Consider the following 20,200-nt stretch of genomic DNA (forward strand, 5'->3'; position numbering starts at 1 on the left):
GGTCCACACTGCAGGCCGGTCCACACTGCAGGCCGGTCCACACTGCCAGCCGGTCCATATTGCTGACCGCGTCCCAAACTCCAGCAACGCACTCACTTTATTAAAGTATTAAAACGTGTTGTTATTTTTATTACAGTTAAGGCTTTGTCTCCCGTTTCAGAATAATGGAACTCAAAGCTATCAGAGAAATGCGCTAACATCAGTTGTAGTCACGTGCCAGGTGACCATCATTTAAAGCTCCTTATTTACTTGGAGATGAAGTCAGAGGTCAGCATGAGCCCCTAACCCAGCTGGAGCGAAAACTGGGGACTGAACACTTGGCCTGTTCTGTCACGCGCCCTGCGGGCGGGCACTGTGAGCCGGTCCTCACTGACTGCCGTGCGGGGGTTTTCTGGTTCAGCACATCTGTGCCATCCTGCCAGTGCAATGACCAGATTTCTGACCACCTTCTGCACTCTGGCAAAACTGTGCACGTGTGTGCGTCACCTGTACGTCACTTGTCACACGCTGAGTTACAAACAAACGACGTGGTTGCACTCACTTAAGGGATGACCAGCCAGGTGGCCTGGCAAGCTTACACTTTCCTCGTTAGGTTACTATTGAAATTTAAGCACAGACTTATACAAACCTGTAGCCAGGATTTTGGGGAAGCCTTCCTTTGGGAGATAAGGGGGGCTTTCTGAATGCACATCCCCCCACCTTCCATGCCCACCCCGCTGGTGCTGAGAAAGCACCCCGTTTGTCTAACAGTCAAGTACAAAAAACATGCACAACTGTGTTGAGGAGAACTTAAGAGGAAGCGTTTCTCACTTGGTTTGAGACGCCACCTGGGGTTGTGAAGGGGGCATGTTAAGTGACATTAGTGGGGCTTGTATCTGAGTCCCTGTCAGAGTCGGACCTGGTGGGTGTGAGGACGATGGGTTTTGGGGTCCGAGAGCCTGAGGGACGCAGAGGTGAAGCACACAGGGCTGGCTGGTCCTGCGTTTGTCAGCCTTTCCCAGGATCTGCTGTTGCTTCATTTCTGCTCTTTGTGCGTTCTGTGTCAAGCCTCCTGGTCGAGCCTGGAGACAAGTCTGTTTGAAAGCACCTCCCCCTGCTCACACTTAGTGTGTGTCACTCTCAGTGGGAAACAGCCTGGTGAGAGCTGCTGTGTGTCAGCGTGAGCCCGAGTCCCCGTGCATCTGTGTGGTTGAGGTGACGAGACTGATGGCCGCTTATCCTAAGCTCGTGTGCAGAGCTGTAATCCCAGGATGACCTGGTTGTCGTGGAGCGAATGCGTGTGTGGAAATGCATGGGGGAAATACTAGTTTACTGTCAGTATCTGCACATAAACTTAGAAGTCTCATTTTAATTTTGTTCTGGGACCATTTTATAATACTTTCATTTGTTTGCATTTGCAAAATGCATTTATGATGCATCTTCTCACTTGGGGAAAACCAAGTCTCTTAACTGGGTTCTAGAAGACCCCAACGTACAGCGAAGCCTGCTGTGACTCAGTGGCGAGGACGGCCTGGCGGGGCTGCTCCGCTGGGGCTCTCCCCTGGGTCTGGCCCGGCCTGAGCACTGGGGACAACCTGCTAAAACTCTCGGGATTGGCTGCAAGCCTTCACTTGCTTCTACTTCTTAGAAATTTGATTCAGAACAGAGAGAAGCAGTTATGAAAACTTGTGGTTATGTAATAGCAGAAGTGCCCTCGATGTCACTCCAGGTCCCTGAGAAGGTGCTGAGGGGTGTGCTGGGTACCCCGCAGGGACGCCCGTAGCCTCTCGAGCTTCCGCAGTCCTTCCCCGTGTCCCTCCCTCCCGCCTGCCCTGCCTGGTCCTGGCATTCCTCCTCCACAGGAGCCGTGGAGCGAGCCTGACCTTGGTTCCCGAGTTTGATATGATGACACAAGCGGAGAGACGGTTAGCTGGCTTGTTAACGCGGTGTGAGCCACCTCGGTGTTGCCACCTCTCTCCTCCTCCCAGATGCATGTGTTTCTAAGTAGTTTGTCTAGAACCAGCTCCGGCTTTTCCTGGTGCGTAGATGGCTGGTACAGGTGACGAGAGGGACATCAGCCAGGAGCTCTGTCCGCTGAGGCTCTGTGCTGAGCAGGTGCTATGACTTAGAGCGGACACGCGGGCTGGGCCATGCTGTGGTTCCACAGACGGAACACAGCTGAGGCTCAGGCGCCACAGGCCAGGTGTGCTGCGGTGAGGTGCAGGGACAGGAGTGTCGCAGAGGGGACAAGCTTGGAGACCTGGGATCACACTGAACAGCGGCGTGACCTCGGAGACCCAACCCCCTCCCGCCCTCGTCCCTACTAAATGGGTGTAAGAATCGTTCCTTTGCCGTGGTGTCATGTGAGTGCTGAGGTGCTGGGGACAGCCTCCGCAGCTCTGCGCCCACATTAAACACCCAGCACACGTCCCCTCCTAGAGTTATGAAGCCCCAGGCATGAGATGGAAGCCCTTTCTAGGCACAGTCTTGTAAACAGTTTCTAAATTTAAAGTATAGTCGACATACGATATTATGTTAGTGTCAGTGATTAGACAGTTCTACACAGTACATACATTTATTTTTAAAGCTACACGGGAAATAATATTGTCATTCTTTCTGTCATGACCTCCTGTTATTTAACTTTTGTTGTTTTAAATCATGTTTCCTGTGAGATGCTGACACAGCATAACTCCTAGGATTCTGTCTCACTTCTAAGCACCTCGGCCAGAAGCCTGGAGGCCGGAAACCTCCCAGGACTTAAGCACTGGCCACGCGCTGCACAGCAGTGTCACAGACCAGGCCTTGGAGGACGCGTCATAGATCATCACCGCACATGTGCTTGGGGCACCGCGCCACTGTGCGGCCAGGCGGGGACAGCCATCCCGGGGTGGACTCTGTGTTGGTGACCACGCCGTGGTCTGCTCAGGAGAGCCGGCCTGTGTCCCGGACGCAGTGATGGCAGCCACCCCTCCCAACCCTTCATGGGTCACCCCTGACTGTACTTAGGCCGCTGTGGTATTTGGGTAAACGTGAGTGAGCTTCCTCCCCATGTGCACTGAGCCCGGACCTGAGGCCCCCAGAGGAGACACCTGCAGTTCTCTCACGTCACCCCGAGGGTGCCCAGAGCCCCGCCACGTCCGTCTAGTAGCCACTGGGAGAACGCTGGGCGAGGGCCACACACCCATGCCCTGAGGCCTGTTCCCGGTCCTCTGTAGCTGGGCAGTGGCCGCAGGACAGCCACAGCTTTGTGCGTGTAGAGGCAGGGCGGAAGCCAGGGGTGCAGCTGCCCCCTCAGGGCGTTTTGTGCAGAAAATGCAGGATTCCCGCAGGACCAGATTTGGAGAGCAGTGAGGGGGCGGTCAGGACTTCCAAAGCCGTCTCCAAGAGCCAGCATTGTTATCCAGCGATTTTAGCCTGGTATTATGTCAGCCGGCTTAAATTTCTTTGACCTTGTTTTCCCAAAATTCCTGGGATCACAGAATTTGCGTGGGCCCAGGCCTCACCTGCCAACCGGTGCTCCTCTCGTTGCTCAAGCTCCTCGGAGCTCTGCTTCCCTGATAAGGAGGACAGGTGACTGCCAAGTGACCCTTCTCAGCGTTCTCCCCCGGACTCGCCAAAATCCAGCCAGTAAGGACGAGAGAAGAAGCCCTCTGCTTCTTTACTTTCCCGATGGAGCTTGACATTAGGGTTAGTGTAAAGTCACCAGCGTCCTGAAGCTAACATGACCATTAGCGGTGCATTTGGGGGTAAATTCCTCTTCAGATGTGGCTGAAGATTCAAGACAAAGCAGTGACAGTGTTGTCATCGCGGTGGTTCCCAGGGACGCCCGTGTCTTAGCTCTCTGGAAACCCTGGAGCTGCTGCCTCGCCCCAGGCTGACGGTTCAGCGTCATAGACTCAGCACAAGCATTCTGTCCTTCTGTGTTCGGTGTGCTTATCTTGTCAAATTCACTGACGGCCTTCTCTCTTCTCAGTCTGACAGCAATGCCAGCTTCCTCCGCGCGGCCAGAGCCGGCAACCTGGACAAGGTCGTGGAATACCTGAAGGGGGGCGTGGACATCAACACCTGCAACCAGGTAGGTAGGAGCCGCGTGCCCGTGGAGCCCCCGAAGGACACGCGCTGTCTGCCTGTGTCCAGCGGCCTGCACTGCACTTACTAAAATATCAGTGACCCAGACGGGAAAGTCCATTTCTGCCCCTTCCCAACTTTTGAAGCCGCAGATGTTTGTACTGAGAGCTTATTCACTGGCAAAGCAGAAGCAGAAGCAGCAAGTGGGTGTCAGTGCTGTCGTGAGGACCTGGGCCACCCTCGGCGGGACTTTAACCCAGAATGGTGTTTCACATCTCAGCATCGCTAGTTACCCAGACTCTTGCTTCGTTTCTTCTCTGCCTTGTGAGTTTAACTCATGGCAACTGATTGTTATAGTTTGGAAGCGAGAAATAAGAGGATATAAAAAAATTCCCCCTTTCCCCCCTAATTCGTTATAAAATATGAATTACAGTGAGAAGAGGTTGAAACTATTGACCGAAATGTAGTATTTGAATTATTCATTCATCACATCAACTTGATAAGGCTTTAGACAAAAATACACATTTCTAATATTATTTGGTCCCAGGGATGTTGAGAGTTTTGTGCTGTTTTAGACTAAGATGTTTATGTCTTGAATTTAAGTTTCTAGTGGTCTCCAGTATCCACTTTAGTGCTAAGTGTTGGTGATGTGCTCGTGCGTGTGCACGCGCTTGACAGAGCTGAGCCAGAAGTGAAACTCCTGGCTAATTCTAAGTGAACGAGAGGCATTCTTCTGTGACATAACCCGCGACTTGCACAGGCACCCACCGCTGGTCCCATGGGTGTGTGTCTATGGGGGGGCACGGGATGTGCAAGCAACATGTTGCCACTCAGCCGCTGCTTTTGCTGTGAATATGAAGTCCTTTGTCTCTGACCCAGGAGACTCGTGTCTCCACCAGCATCGTGAAACAATCGCAGTTGGGCTTTTCAGCTTGTAGATGAGACAAAATCCAGATCTTAACCTAGTTCTTGTCACTGACCTGGAAAAGGGCAAATTCCTTTATCCCTATAAATATACAAGATCTTCGTATTCTGCATCTACGTTGTTTATCCGTCTCATTTCCCATTATCAATCTTTTTATTTGATATGTTTTTAGTGTTCCTTTGAACAAATGATTTGAACTTTAGGTATATCAGTTACTTTACTAGACCGAGAGTATCCAAAGTCCTGTGTGGAGGTATGAGCTTCTTCCAGAAATGCCTTTGAGACTGAATATGAAACAGTTTATAATTTTAATATGTTATCTTAGATTTTTAAAAATTATATTAAAAACATTCCCCCAATTTTAATATCAATTTATTAACTTTCTAAATTTGCAATATCTAGAGACTAGGCAATGAACCTGTCAGTTCATTTGGGTGAAATTATAAATAATGCCGAAAGGGAACCTAGGGAAAACCTTGGTCATACCAAGTCGACCTCACCCCAAAGTATAACATGACATTTATTGTAGTTGTATGACAGAGCTTAGGGTGCTTTTAGAAAAGTAATCTCTCCGCAGTAAATATTCAATTCTGTCTGCTTTGTAGACCAACCTAACTCCTTGATTCACCTCAGAAAGCTTCAAGGAGCCTGACATGCTTTCTTGTAGTGGCCAATGTTCCTATAAAAGGGGAGAACATTTATTTTTGTGAGAAGGCAACATGATGTCATGAAACCACACACAATTTAGAGACTGAAGGTTCAAGTTTAAGTTCTGTCTCCACTTTCATCAAGTGATTTCAGTTCAGAAAGTGGCATTTTTCTAATATCTCACACAAAGTAATAATACTACATTCAATCCTACATCACTGGGTTGCACTGTAAATTGTCATGACATATGAAAGGGTTTTCTAAGTTGTACATGTGCTAACTGTGATTACTACATGTAATTCACCAAGTCAGAAAAATTAGAATTGACCTCCCCTTAAAATATGGATTGACGCTCCTCAATCACCTGGGTTTCCCAGGTGTACAGTAAGTGCTGCCTGCTGTCGGCTTTTTATTATTGCTATTCAAGAATGTACATTAAATAGAGATTAGGGACATAAAGTGACTAGTGTTAGCTAATTAGCTACGATGTACAGGGCTTTTCTCTGGGGGCTTCACGTGTGATGTTTCGTCAATCAGCGGAGACCAGAGCTGTGATGAGGGCGTTCGCCGGGCTTTACCAATGCAGAAACTGAGCCCAGCAGAGGTTGAGGGAGGTCCCCAGGGCCTCTGGTTCTGTCTGTCCCTGTGTACAAGCCCTTCCTACTGTACAACATCTTCCTGAGATGGTTGGACCTGCCCTTCAAATTGTACAGCGGTGACACCCTTTATCTTGGAGCTCAAACCTGACCTTTCAGCTACCATTGATAATATAAAAAGACCTCGGTCGTCCTGGGGTTAGCATCACAGGTGGTTAAAGAAGCTTTGAAGTCGGAGAGCATCATCACCAGGACGACGACCAGAACTCAAATAAATTATAGAGCAGAAAATAATTTCCAAACACAGGAGGGAGAGAGGCCCCCTCGGCGGAAGTGTTGCTATTTCTGTAGACGCCGAAGCTCACAGCCAGTGGCACGTGGGAGGCCGCCCTCTGCTTCCCCGGGAGGTGGTTTCTGGGGAGCGTTAGGACATGTAACCTAGAAACCAGGACTTGCTGTACCGTTTCTTTTCTCAATGAAGGGCAATCTTGGCTACACCAGCGGCCCCAAAATATCGCATGTGTTGGTTGGTGTGCCAAGATTCCTTAAACTGGAATTTGGATGAAACCTTTTTCTTTCTAAAATTGACCCATAACTACCATGAGAATGTTGAAATGTAATCCAAAAATACCATTTGATTTCTGATCAATTAACGGATATGGGAAAAATTCATAAATTTGGCACAAGACAATATTCTTTAATAAAAAACTTCAAGCTTTTTTATTTTCTTTAAAAGATTACGCTAGTAAATTATTTATCTTATTATCTCTTATACATCCAGAAAAGAGAATAAATCTTAGCCTTTGCTCCCTATTTCTGAAACTCACATATACTTTTGCTTCTCTAATTTATTTAGTAATTGTTTGTAATTGGACAATGTTACAAACGAGGTTAACATCCAGACATTAAATATAGACTCTATGACCTTTTCATTAAAAATTTATAGCCAGGTACAATCCAATAAAAGCATCATCAGGTTCCGAAATCTCCCCACATAGAAAATGTCCTGGTTCCACTGCAGTGACATCATAATGAAGGTATCGCTTGTCCTTTACTGGACCTGATCCTGGATGCGACACTAGAGGTTAACAGTTCTTAAAGTGTCCTGGTTGTTGGTCTTGACCTTGTACTCCTGAGGCAGGTGCGAAGGTGCACAGTAATCAGATAGATCCTGTTTCCTTTCTCAGAAGCAGAAGGCAAGGTCAAAGCCCCATTTTCAGAACAGCATTAATGTTGCTGAAACCCCAGGCCTCTGCCCACCAGCAGACCCACGCAGCAGTGACTGGCGCACGCTCACCCAGTACGGCTCAGGCCACGGCGTTTTCGGGAGTCACGTTACAAGCGGTGCTGGAGCCCAGACCCGGTGTCCACCTTCCAGCCGTGTGACCCCGGGCCGCCAGCTTCCCCAGGACTCAGTTCCCTGCGCTGTAAGGCGGTGGCCGTCCCAGCGCTGAGGCCGGGGTTGTGAGGTGTTTGCAAAATGCTCAGCAGAGCAGGCGTTCGGCCAGTACTAGCAAATGAAAATCCTGGTAGCAGTGTCGTCTTTTTATGTTGCTTCTCGGCCTAAGCCTGAGCAAAAGCGCTGGTTCTCCTGGAGGACGGACTCCAGAGGTGTGGTCAGAGCCGCTGTTATCAGTTTGCTGACAGGTACTGTTTATCTGGGTTACATTAAACCAACATCGCTTTTACAAATGCCATTTGGATGCATCTGGCTGGGCTCTCTCCTTGGAAATGCCCAAACAATTCCATTAGCCTGGGACTTGATACAGGCAGCAAAAAAGGATAGGTGAGAACTGAACCCATGGGATTAATGGAATGTGGTGTATGCTGTACACAGCTTCCAAAGGGGTTAAACGAGGCACAAGTGTGTGTGCAAATCCTGCAGTCGCACACGCGTGTATTTATCAGTGCCCCATGTCGAGAAGCACGGGTGGTGCGAGTGGGTGGTTCTGGCTACGTGTGCCATTTTGTTTTGGGTTCCGTACGCTTCCCTGAGTTTCCTCCGCGTGTCCTAGTACCTGTCCTTGGTGTGTCCTGAGTGGTGCTGACTCAGGCTGGAGGTGACTCACATCCACCTCAGGTTCTGAGCACTTAGAATTTTTGGCTGCGATGTGATAGTTTTTCCGGGTCGAGTAATTCTGGCAGAGCCTTTTCGTGGACTGCTTGTCCATAGCGCTAAAGAGTGTTGTCTCTGTTTGTACCTACACAGATTTATGAAGATATTTGGAATCTAACTCTTATTTCATTTAAAAAGTGCCAGGGGAAGCTCATGCAAATTATTTCTGATCGTCTTAAGTACTTTGGATGGGAACAGGTAGTTCGTGTTCTGGGAACCTTCTTGAAGGCCCTGTTTCTATGACTGAAAGACGTGGGTTTCACACACAACTCTCAGGCCATCTCAGGGTTCTAGCCACATTCTTTGTGTCACTTGTTCCTTGATGGTGGGTGGCAGGCACTGTCCTGGGTGCTGTGTGGAGGGAGGCACCAACCTGCCCTCACACAGCTGCAGTCCATAGCCGAGGGGACAGCCAGTCCCCAAGGATAAGGTGACTATGAGAGGAGAAATGCAGAAGGGGACAGGGGGCAGTGGGGCAGGGTGTCATGTCAGACAGGACGGTGGTCATAGCAGCCCTGAAGGATTGGCACTCCTTGAGTGTCCCGAGCAGGCAGCGTGGTGACGGAGGTAGAGGGCCAGGCCAGGGGACCGCGGCTACTGCAGGCGCCCTGGCTGAGAGGGCAGGAGGTGATCAGAGACTGGCTCGCAGAGAGCCACATGCGCTGACTGAAGTTTTAATGTCCCCTCGGAATGCTAGGAGCAGGGCAGGGGAGGGACACTCCCGGGACACCTGAACTGAGAGATGAGGTGTGGGGAGCGGCTGGTTCCGGATCGTTGGGAAGCTGAGGCTTTGTTGATATTCAGCATAGGAGGAGAGTGAGGCAGGAGCTGGGGTGGCCGGAGAGCGCTGAGATGGGCAACGGTGCGGCCAGCAGGTTTGGGGGCGTCGCCACAAGGTTGGTTTTGAACATGTGAAGTTCCGTTGTCTGTTTGATATCCGAGGCTTCGTGTAGGCAGCTGGGGATCTGCGTGTGGGGTTCAGAGGGGAGGTTTTGGCCCCAGGTGTACACTTCAGAGTGCTCAGTGCTACTTAAAACCATGGCACTGGTTGATGTCGCCAGAAGAGTAATTGTTTATGAGAAATGAGGAGGTGCAGGGACTGAGCCTTGGGCTCCGACGTGCAGCGGGCAGGACGGTCAGGAGAGCCGGGGACGTGAGGCCGAGCGCCCGAGAAGTGGGAAGGAAACCTGCAGTGTGGTGCTTGGAAGCCAAGTGGAAACTTATTTTCAGGTGGAGTGAATGATCAAGCTGTGCAGTGCTGTTGGTCAGTGAGCTAAGGACCCAAGCTGTCACTTTGGGCACGTGGTGGCCGCTGACTTGATACAGCGCTCAGGTGATTGGCAGGTGCAGGCCGGACAGAGCTGCATCGTTAGCAGATGCTATGGGGACCCTTCCCACAACGGGGAGAAGAGGACAGGGAGCGCTTGGAAGAGGAAGCGGGATCGAGAGAGGCTTTTCAAAATAGAAAATAAGTAACAGCATTTCTGTTTCACCGATGGAAACAAATCAGCAAAGGCGGGAAAACCCCTGATGCAGGACAGTGGGGGGAGCGTTGCTGGATGGCACCCCTGAGTGGTGACGCGCAAGGCCTTGGCCTTTGTGAAACATGGATGGTTCAGGAAACGGAAGCGTTTGTGGGTAAAGAGGCATGGCTGGTATCCTGCTGGGAGCCGCCTGGCGATGGAAATTCTCTGTAATTGATTCTATTTTCTCAGGGAAATGAGTCAAGATCAACTGAGAGTGAAGATGGAGATTGAGGACAGACTGCTGTGAGATTATCACCTAGGAGAGTGGGAGAGAGTGACTCAGGTGACAGAGCATTTTTGGCGGGTGGCATTAAGGCCCAAGGGTCGTGGCCAGCTAGCACGTGTGTTCTGCAGCCATTTTCAGGCCTGGGTCACATGGAGTTACATACCCAGGACTGTGGCTGTGCTCAGCATGTGTCGTGCAGCCAGAGAAGGGCAAGTGAATGGAATGATGGTAATGAGCGTGCAGGGGTTTTGGCTGAGCGAGGAGACAGGTGGGCACCGTGAAAGGTGAGCGGACGTTGGGTGTCAGGCTGCAGGATTGCTGCTGAGTGGGGTCAGCACATTGTCAAGAGTCAGTGGGGGCCGAGGGGTTGGATGCGGGAAAGCGCAGTCCTGGAGGGAGCTTGTCACTGTAAATGACAAGGTGCAGAGTGCGCCCCTGGAAGTGAGAAGATGGGGAAGAAAAAAGGAGAAACCATCGGTGGACACGTCAGGAACCTGGAAGCTGGGAGTTTGGAAAATCACCTTCGTGTATGTTGGAGGAACTGGCAATGAACTAGAATCTGAAACCTTCAAGGGGTCAAGGATGGGATCTAGAAGGTACAGGCTAGTGACATCTGGAGGTTCACGAGAAGGAGGAATTCAGCCAGTGTTATCAAGAGGAAGAATTCTCACTTGTCCTGTTGTCACTCCTCTTCTTTGCATCACAGCCGTCATCTAAAATGGGAATTACTAAGTTCAGAAAATCCTAATATGCACACCATAAACTCCACTTCTCTCAGAACAGTCTTGGAGAACATCAGCTCTCGTTTGGTCTGAGCGGACATCTGGTCTCCCCAAGATGCCCTCAGGTCTCAGATCCTGCCTAAACTCCCTTAGCTGATCACAGTCCAGAGCGTGCATGCACACACACACGCACGCACACACGCACACACACACACACATGCGCACACACACACACATGCATGTGCGTGTGTGCATGTGTATGCATTAGTTTCACCAAAAAACAAACCCAAAACAAAATCAACACCTGCCATCCACAGTGCATTCCGTGTTTCTTTATTCTTCTTCCTGTCGTGGTGCATGCTGACGGGCAGTCCATTCGGGAGCTTTTGCCACCTTTCTCTGCGACATGACCCACAGTTTGAACCACTGGTTTTTAAAAAGCATGAGTTTGGAAATCAGATGGACCTAAGTTTGAATATTTGCTCTCCCTCTTTTTAGTGGTGAGGCTCTTTGAGGCAAATCACTTGACTTCTGAGAATTTTAGTGTCCTCATCTGTAAAATGTAATAATGTGATATAATATATGTAAAATATAAAATATACTAATGTCATTTATGTCATTAAGTTTCTCCTTCTTTCATTCATCAATGTTTATTTCTCAGCACCCATCATGTCTTCATCCCTCTTGATCTTGGTAAGATTTTGAAGTGTTTTCATAACTCTTTCTTCTCCCAGGCTAACTCACCGTCATCTTTAATGTCATTCTCTATATTTCGAGAATTATATGATAGAAAGATTGGATGGAACTGGACAGGGGAGAAATACCAGTGGCTCAGGAGGGAGCGGCAGTCAGGACCACGAGATGGCTCCACTGTGGGTGATGCAGGATATCTTCACGGCATTCTTATTCTAAGCCTATTCTATAGGAAATGACCAATGAGCTACCAAATTCCAAGCCTCACTGTAAATATTTTCAAATTGGTGAAGGCTTAGCTAATACCTCATTAAAAATTCATCATTTGGGAATGAAAAAGAAAGCCTTTAACATAACTCACTAATAAGACAAGTTTCCTCTTGGGTCGCTTAGTTTTACTTTATTAAATCAGAAACCTGTGGAGACCAGCCAATGACATGGTAAGATCAGTTAAATTGTGTCTGACAAAGATGACACGTTGTTCGCTTTGCGTTTTCCCATAAATAAATCCTGAGTCCTTCACGGTGAGTGGTCTGGGTGTGGAGCAGCCACCGTGGGAGAGGGGGAACGTGCAGACAGTCAGGTTGGTATGGGGAGTGGACATTGGATTGGGGATATGTAAATAGGTCATTTGTGTTTTGAATTTGGTGTAGGTGGTTTATTTTGTCAATGTCATTTATGCTAACGGCAGAGTGAAACTATAAATAGTATTTCATAATTATTTGTATCTCTGTGGACCTGTAGTTCCTCTTGAAACGAGCTCCTGGCTTAAGGCATCTGTGACCCAGGAGCACCGTTTAGAGCGGGGTGGGGTGGAGGTCAGGGGCCGAGTTTCGCTTTCTGTTCTCTCTGGTTATTGTTTGATGTGCCATTGGCTCTCCATCTCTCTCTTCTAATATATTTCAGGAACGCATATACGTCAATCGTCTCCTTCTAAATGTTTAGATTTTAGTATAGTTAAGGAAGTTGTCTGAGTTAGTTTGTACTTTGCTCATATGCATATGACAGACTAGAGGACCCTTAACTCGACAGGCGAGATTGCCGAGCAGAGCCGCCAGAGGTTTGCAAAACCACAGACAAGTGTGTGCTAGTGCAGAGGTGATTGCCAGTTGTTTACTAATTATTTTGGGGCTCTGTGAGGACAGAAACTATGTCAGGTGTGCTTTGCTTCTCCCTTAGAAGCTAGCGCCTGGAGCTGAACGCTTGGTGGGGACGTAGGAAATATTGGGTTGTCCGAAAAGTCACGATGTATTTTTTTCTATGTTTTTCGTTGCAAAAATGCATCATGACTTTTTCAACAACCCAATACTTGTTGATTAGCGGATGAGTGTGTATCGATTATGGATTTGTGCTAAGGTGCAGAAAAGTTTAGTGAATTTTGATGCAAGCATTTAACCTTCACGTATGTTTAGCTGTATCCTCCTGAATCTGTTCCTCAACTTTCCCAGATGTACTACCCCACATCTTTTATGTACGTGCCAGAAACATAACTAATGCTCGAATGGCTCTATGAACAATTTTATTGTCTATCTGTTCTGTCTGTGGTTTCATCCACTCGTTTTATATGGTCATAGAAAAGCAGTCAATGAGCAAAAGATCTCATAAAATCAGCAAGAGAAATGGCGAATAGAGCTTATTGTAAAGTCTGATTTTAAATAAAGTGTTATAATACGGCTTTATAAAAATTTAATAGAAGTACGAAACAAAAAAGGTAACTCTGCCCTTTAAGATTGATTCACATGCATATGGTTGTTTCAAAGTAGCATTCAGACCTTATTTTTTAACTACTTGGTATATTTAGCCATTTTAATTCCAAAAGTTGTAGAGCTGTAGGGAATACCTTGCCTGGGACTCAGCGATTGACAAGCCCAGCCAGTATCTTTCTCACGGAAGAGCTCAGTGAATATCTGCTGATGGTTTCAAAAGACTCAGGTTCTTACTACTTGATCACACTAACTCACGCAGAGACAGTACCCAGGACTGATCGCTGGCGGCCTGCTTTGGTGGGTTCCCGTTCAGTGCGGCGACAGCAACACCAGCAGCTGGTGGGCCCTGGGCGCAGGGGTCCTGGGCCCCCACCTGGGAGCAGCATGTTCTGGGGGCTCCGAGGACCAAACCCTGTAACCCACCCACACAGACCAGCAGGTCCATAGCGGTCCCTCCCGTGGCGGTGGCCGCCCTTGTGGGCCTAGGTGACCTTGGCATTGCTGACAGAAGGTTGTCATCACCAATTCAGCACCAGGAGTCCCCATTTTGGGGGGTGGAGAGTAGGGGACAGACTCAATGCAGTGAAAACAGCACAGCTGTGACGAAGCCGGGCGCGGGCCAGAACCCGAGGCGGCGATGCAGCTGAGCTCCAGATTATGGCTCAAGGCCCGGAAACGCCGTCTCCGATGGAAACTGAAAGCGGGCTCCCCCAGCCAGAGGTGAGGCTGACACAGAAGCGTTCCCGCCCCTGGCTCCTGATTGGTCTGTTCTCATGCAAATCAGGACTCTAAATGCTCATTTTGATTGGTCCAAAAAGCACTGTCTTGATTGGCCAGAATGGTGCTGCTCTGAGTGGTCAGTAAAGATGCAAATGAGGACAATAGCTGCACAGCTTTGATTGAACGGGGAATGTCTCAGCCCCACTGGTGGAATTTTGATCCTAGGAGTCCCTTTATAAGGGTCCACGCAGCAGGCAGGAGCACAGTGCTGGAGGCAGGCCGCCCGGTGTGTGGGTCTTCCCAGAGGCGCAGGCCTGAAGGACCTTTGCAGACAGTGGCTGCCGGACTGTGTTATGAATGTGAGCCCAGTTAACCAGGAGTCCTTTTTGGCAGGTGTAGTCTTATCAGGGTCAGAAGCCTGGCGGTGGTGTCACTGGTGGGACAGTCCTCAGGCGAGCACTGGCACCCTCCCATGGGCCTGGCCCCCTTGCGTGCTCCTTAGCAGAGGTCGTTCCGCGACTCTGCAGCCCCTGGGCCTGCGCCCTGACACCCGTGACACGATCGCCCACTGGCCAGGCTGGCCCCCGGGGGAGCAGTGGCACCTGGAGCTCCGCTCTGTCCTGAGGAGGATGAGGCAGAGGGCTCAGCCAGGCCTGAGTAATGGGCCCCCAGCCCGCTGTGCCTCTGCCTGCATGGACCCCCGCTCCAGCACTCCTGCCCCTGACCCCCTGTAGCTCAGAGGCCGGGGGCCCCTGGCGAGGGCTGGAAGAAGGAAGCCACAGACAGGGCCCTCCGTGGGGACCCGGACGAGGGGCCAACAACATCTTGGCTCACTCCCCCTGTTTCCCACCAGCCAAGGCTCAGGGACCCCGGCAGGTGTCCTGAGCAAGACCACTCTGTGGCTTGGTCACTGGGGCCTGGGACAGGGGCCAGAAGAGCAGGGAGGGTCTCAGGTGGCCCTCCTGGGGAGCACGCTCTGCCCTGCAGGTCCCCTCTAAAACCACTGCCTACCCCCACCCGCCCACAGCCACCTTCAACCATTTCACCTTCATTAGAAAGTGGCCAAAGCTGTGATTGGCACACAGTGGGTGCCCCTAAAGGCTTTTGTTTTTTTTTTTGTCCTGTCAGCATCACCATCATCATCGTGGTTATTTGTAGATAAGACCATGAGAGGACGCAGGTTGAGTGACTTCCCAAAGCCACATGTTGGTGGTGGCGGAGGAAGGACCCAATTGAATTCCAGCATCCCCAGTACCGTGTGACTATTCCCGCGCTATCTTAGGAGACACATTTAACAACCTTAAGGGTTTCCAGCCTTCTCTGACTCAGGCACAGGGTCCCCCCTCCCATCCCCCCTAATTCATTTCACTGCTATGCCATCTGTTTCCCCCCAGGTTGGCATCAGTAGAGTTCCTTGGCTGTTATTCTTAAGAACACTGAGGATATTAATTCTCTGTGTAGCCTACTATTTTTTAGGTTTCACTAATTTTTAAATTTCTTCTTAGAATTTTGTTTTGGACTTTCAAATCATTTTAAATTTTCTTGTAAGTTTTCCCCCCAAAGCATTGGTGAGTATGTTGAGTCACTGAGTGGCTAATTAGAACCAGCAACCATATTAATCAGAGCATGGTTACTCTCTACAATCCTATGAGGTAGGAATTCCTCAGACTAGTAAGAATAGCACTTGGCCTAGGGCTGTTTTGAGACACAAGGACTGAGAATTTTTACAGTAAATATCGATGGCACAGCACATGCACGCACACGCACACACACGTACACACACGCACACACACGCACGCACACACACGCACACACACGTACACGTACCGTGATTCTGACATCATTAATCGTGCAACTAAGCAAGATGAAAGCCAAACCAAGTAAAAAGGGAGCAGCAGGGGACTTGTGTGACCGAATTCCTGTGGGTACTGAATTTATTCTCTGTTTCCTGGAAACTAGTGAAAAAAAATAAACATTGAATTATGCAATTTTCCTGAATTAAAGGTTAGTGAAAAGAAGCATAGCGGCTTTTCCAATTATTAAACTTTTTCCTGTTACTGAACTCAACAGCAGTCAGCTAAGGGAACCCATGTGAGACAGACACAGGACACAAACAGTGCTCATAGGAGATGTCTTATATCCACCTCTGTACAAACCACGTGTGCTAATATTTCCTAATTCAGTGAAGCCATTTCTGCAGGGAAGAGGGAAGACCCATTCCGGGTACGCTGCTTTCTGTGACAACGAACTTGTACCCTGATATTAATCTAGGGAAGGACTAGTTAACGTTTCGATAAACAGGAAGGGCCTCAGGAGACTCTAGGGCCTGAACTCAGTAAGTGCAGGATGAGTGTGCTAGCAAATGCAGAAACTGACATTATTTTCTGTTTTGATATGAAAAGGATCTATGTGTGGGAGGCACTACTGGGGAAGTACTAGAGCCTGCCTTGTATTTGCACCACGTATGAAAGGCCTGACCAGCTCTACCTCCTTCCCACCCCCTCACCCCACCACGTGAGCAATAACAACAACAAAACATCCTTTGCAGTGTCTGCCAGTGTTGCTAACAGACTGGGGAACTAGACTGTTGGTGTGGCTCCCGTGGGACATTTGATTTTTAGAAACAGGATCTGAGGGACTCGCCAAACTGCTTAACTGCAAAATAAACTCTCAAGGAATTGGCTGAGTTGTGCTATGAATGGGATTGTTTATCACTCTCCACTTTAAACATGTCTAATTCGTATGTTGGCCGTGGTCACAGGATAAAACATTTTTGCTTGGAGTCCAGTTGATGCTGAGTTACTTTTTCCAATAACAATTGCCCCATTTATTCTGTTGTAATTAAATCTACTTTTAGTTAGAAATTCCGAAACTAAACATTAGCTAAAGAAAGCTGCTTGTCTTGTTTTCTATGAATCCAGTAATATGACAGCAGTCCTGATTTGATGGCATTTTCAAAGAATGCAGGTTAAGAATTTACAGCATTTATCACTAGAATATCACCCATCACCCGTCTTTATAACCATCTGGCTTCAATTATGTTAGTAGTACAGAAGTCTTGAAGACACATGTTATCCCATATTCCATTTATATACTATATACAGTTTGGTTTCTGAACTGTTCCCACATACAGAAAAATTTTTATCATAGTTTTTATGACATTGTCAAAATGGAAATACATTGTAGTGATTTGTTGTGAGATCTTGGTGCTCCCCAAAAGGGTACGTTTTCCTTACAAAGTTCTTTAAAATCTTTATTGGGTGTGTTTTTCCCAGGAACCATCAGCTCCATGTCAAGTTGTTGTCCTTCAATCTAGTTGTGGAGGGCGCAGCTCAGCTCCAAGTCCAGTCGCCGTTTTCAGTCTAGTTGCCGAGGGTGCAGCCCACCATCCCATGTGAGAATCAAACCGGCAACCTTCTTGTTAAGAGCACGTGCTGTAATCAACTGAGCCATCCGGCCTCCCACCGGCAGCTCAGCAGCAGCTCAGCTCAAGTCGTTGTCTTCAATCTATTGGGTCGTCGGAAAAGTCATGATGCATGTTTGCAACAGATGGCACTAGTTCATTTTTGGAAGTACTAGAGTCATTCGCATCTATGTTATTGCTATATTATTTGACAGAGGACAGTTCTAGCTTCGTTCTAAAAAAAAAATTGAGCGATTTGATTGAGTTTTGGAGATTTTGCAACAAGTTGAAGATGGAAGACCAAACTCTGCATTTTTGCCATATTTTACTGTTTTACTTCCATAAAAGGAAGAATGCGTGTCAAGCTTGTGAAAAGTTGCATAAAAATTTACAGTGACAATGCTCTACAAGAATGTCAGTGCAAACGATGGTTCATGAAATTCTGTGCTGGTGATTTTGATCTCAACGACGCTCCTCGGTCAGGGAGGCCCACCGAGGTTGAAGACGACAAAATAAAGGCATTGATCAAATCAAACCCATGTTACACGACACGAGAGAGTGCAGAAACATTGAATATCCATCATTTAGGCCTTCACGACCACATGAAGAAGCTGGGATACATAAGCAAGCTCGATATTTGGATTCCTCATGAACTCAAAGAAGTTCATTTGACGATGCGTATAAACATCTGCAATATGCTCATTAAATGTGAGTAAAACGATCCTTTTTTGAAGTGACTGATAACTGGTGATGAGAAGTGGATTGTTTACAACAATGTGGTGCGCAAACAGTCTTGGTCCCGACGTGATGATTCGCCTCAAACAACATCGAAAGCAGACATTCATCAGAGGAAGGTTATGTTCTCAGTGTGGTGGGGTTTTAAAGGTGTTGTGTTATTTGAGCTCCTACCAAGGAACCAAACAATCAATTCAAATGTGTACTGTCAGCAATTGGATAGTTTGAATGAATCCATCATCCAGAAAGGTCCAGATCTTGTTAATTGTAAAGGAGTTATGTTCCATCGTGAGAACGCGAGACTACACACAAGTTTGATCACCCATCAAAAATTATTGGAGCTTGGATGGGATGTGTTGCCACACCCACCATCCTCGCCTGACCTTGCGCCATCAGACTTCCACTTGTCTCGCTCTCTTCAAAACTCCTTGTGTGGTATAACGTTCAGTTCAGATGAGGCTGTAAATCAGCACCTTGTTCAGTTTTTGACAAATAAAGACAGGTCCTTCTATGAATGAGGAATTATGAAGCTCACGGAAAGATGGCAAAAGGTTATCGAACAAAACAGGCAATACATCATTGATTGATCCTTGTCCTTTATATAAATAAGTGACCTTTGAAAAACAGACAAAAGATGTCATGACTATTCTGACAACCCATTAGTTGTAGAGGGCGCAGCTCACTGGCCCATGCGGGAATTGAAGCGGCCGGCAACCTTGTTCAGAGCACGCGCTCTAACCAACTGAGCCACCCGGCCTCCCTTACAAAGTTCTTTTAACTTAGAGCCTCAGACTTGTAATTAATTGAGAAGAAGCCTAGCTAGTTATTGAGGAAAAGTTCTCTCCTGTTCTGTGGAATTAAATGTTTTTGTTGTTGTTGTTGTTTATTTGTGAAAATGGGTTGGCTATATTGTGAATTCATGAAAAGAACAGTGGAGTAAACTAAGATAGTTTGGCTTTTTATAGGTTAACTTCTCCTGAAATTGTTTAATTTAAAAATGTATTTGACCTTCATAACTACATTGTGTCAGCTTTATTCTATTTGAGATAGTATCTTGTTACCTTAATTTTTAAAAAAGTATTTGTCAATATTTGTGGAAACATGAGAATAGTGTTCTGACAGTTGGTGTATGTCAAGCTTGAGCTGTCAGCTGAGCTGGCACCACAGACCAAAAGGGGAAACATCTCTGGAGGGACAGTGAGGAAGTGTTATAGATCCTCCAAACTCCAGGTCACTGATGGGACTGAAGAAAAGTTTACACTTTTTAAACATCTTAATTCTCAAACCTTTCTATTTTGAATTTGTAAAAAGTTATGTTCTGAATGGCACTGCTGACATTATTTTCAAACCAGTCTGAGCACTCATTTTAAGCAACAAGGGTTGATGATGAGTTAATAATGCTTGACTTTTTACTAAAAATGTAAACGAGATTCCCTGTAGACTTACACACATGCTGCTTGTGCTAGAATTTTAAGAGAGAAGTGAAGACCACATTCAGGCTGCTGTACCTTAAAGACGTTGACCATCGGGGAGCCATTTCCCACTTCATCTTTTTAAAAGATAAAACTGTCGTCAGACCCCCTAGAACCGTGGCGTTTACCTAGTGACATTGCTGGCCAACGTTTAACAGCTGGCTGGCGGGCACCCCTGATACAGGTTCTCTTCTGATTTGCATAGTAAAGTATTTCCATGGTGGGATAGGGAGACATGATACCAGTGATCCTAAGGGAACAAGAAGAGAGAGATCACCAGCAAATGTGGAGGAGACGCCCTTGCCACCTCCTCGTCCTTTGGTGATGACAGCTCAGAGGCCAGGGGCGTCGGTCGTCCAGGCAGATGTGACCTGTGTGGGGGATGGTGGTGGTGGGACAGGGCTCCCGAGAACTTAAGATGGGAAATCCTCCATGTTCCTCAGCTGGTGATTTCAACTTACAGGTTAAACTTTTTTTTTAATTTTTTTAATTGGGGAATTGGGGGAAGGGGAACAGACAAGTTGCTGTTGTTTTGTTCTTCAGTCTAGTTGTGGAGGATGTTGCTTCACTGGCCAAAGCTGGCACCATCATTGCGCTCTTCCCGGGCGAGGCACATCAGTCGCTGGCTTCTGGATGGCCGCTCACTGCAGCTGCTGGCCGCTCAC

General features: G+C 47.9%; 1 protein-coding gene across 22 annotated transcripts in view; it reads left to right on the forward strand.

Moving 5' to 3' along the window:
- The window catches only part of ANK2 (ankyrin 2), a 284,146-nt gene that overhangs the window by 129,897 nt on the left and 134,049 nt on the right, over positions 1 to 20,200 (forward strand). For all 22 annotated transcript variants that reach the window (XM_019656561.1, XM_019656546.1, XM_019656560.1 and 19 more), the window contains exon 2: positions 3,953 to 4,054. In XM_019656561.1, the coding sequence (XP_019512106.1) occupies positions 3,953 to 4,054 (102 nt within the window). The remainder of the gene's footprint in view (positions 1 to 3,952; positions 4,055 to 20,200) is intronic.

Source organism: Hipposideros armiger, unplaced genomic scaffold (assembly GCF_001890085.2).
Source record: "Hipposideros armiger isolate ML-2016 unplaced genomic scaffold, ASM189008v1 scaffold_262, whole genome shotgun sequence".
In the NCBI taxonomy this organism is placed as follows: Eukaryota; Metazoa; Chordata; class Mammalia; order Chiroptera; family Hipposideridae; genus Hipposideros; species Hipposideros armiger.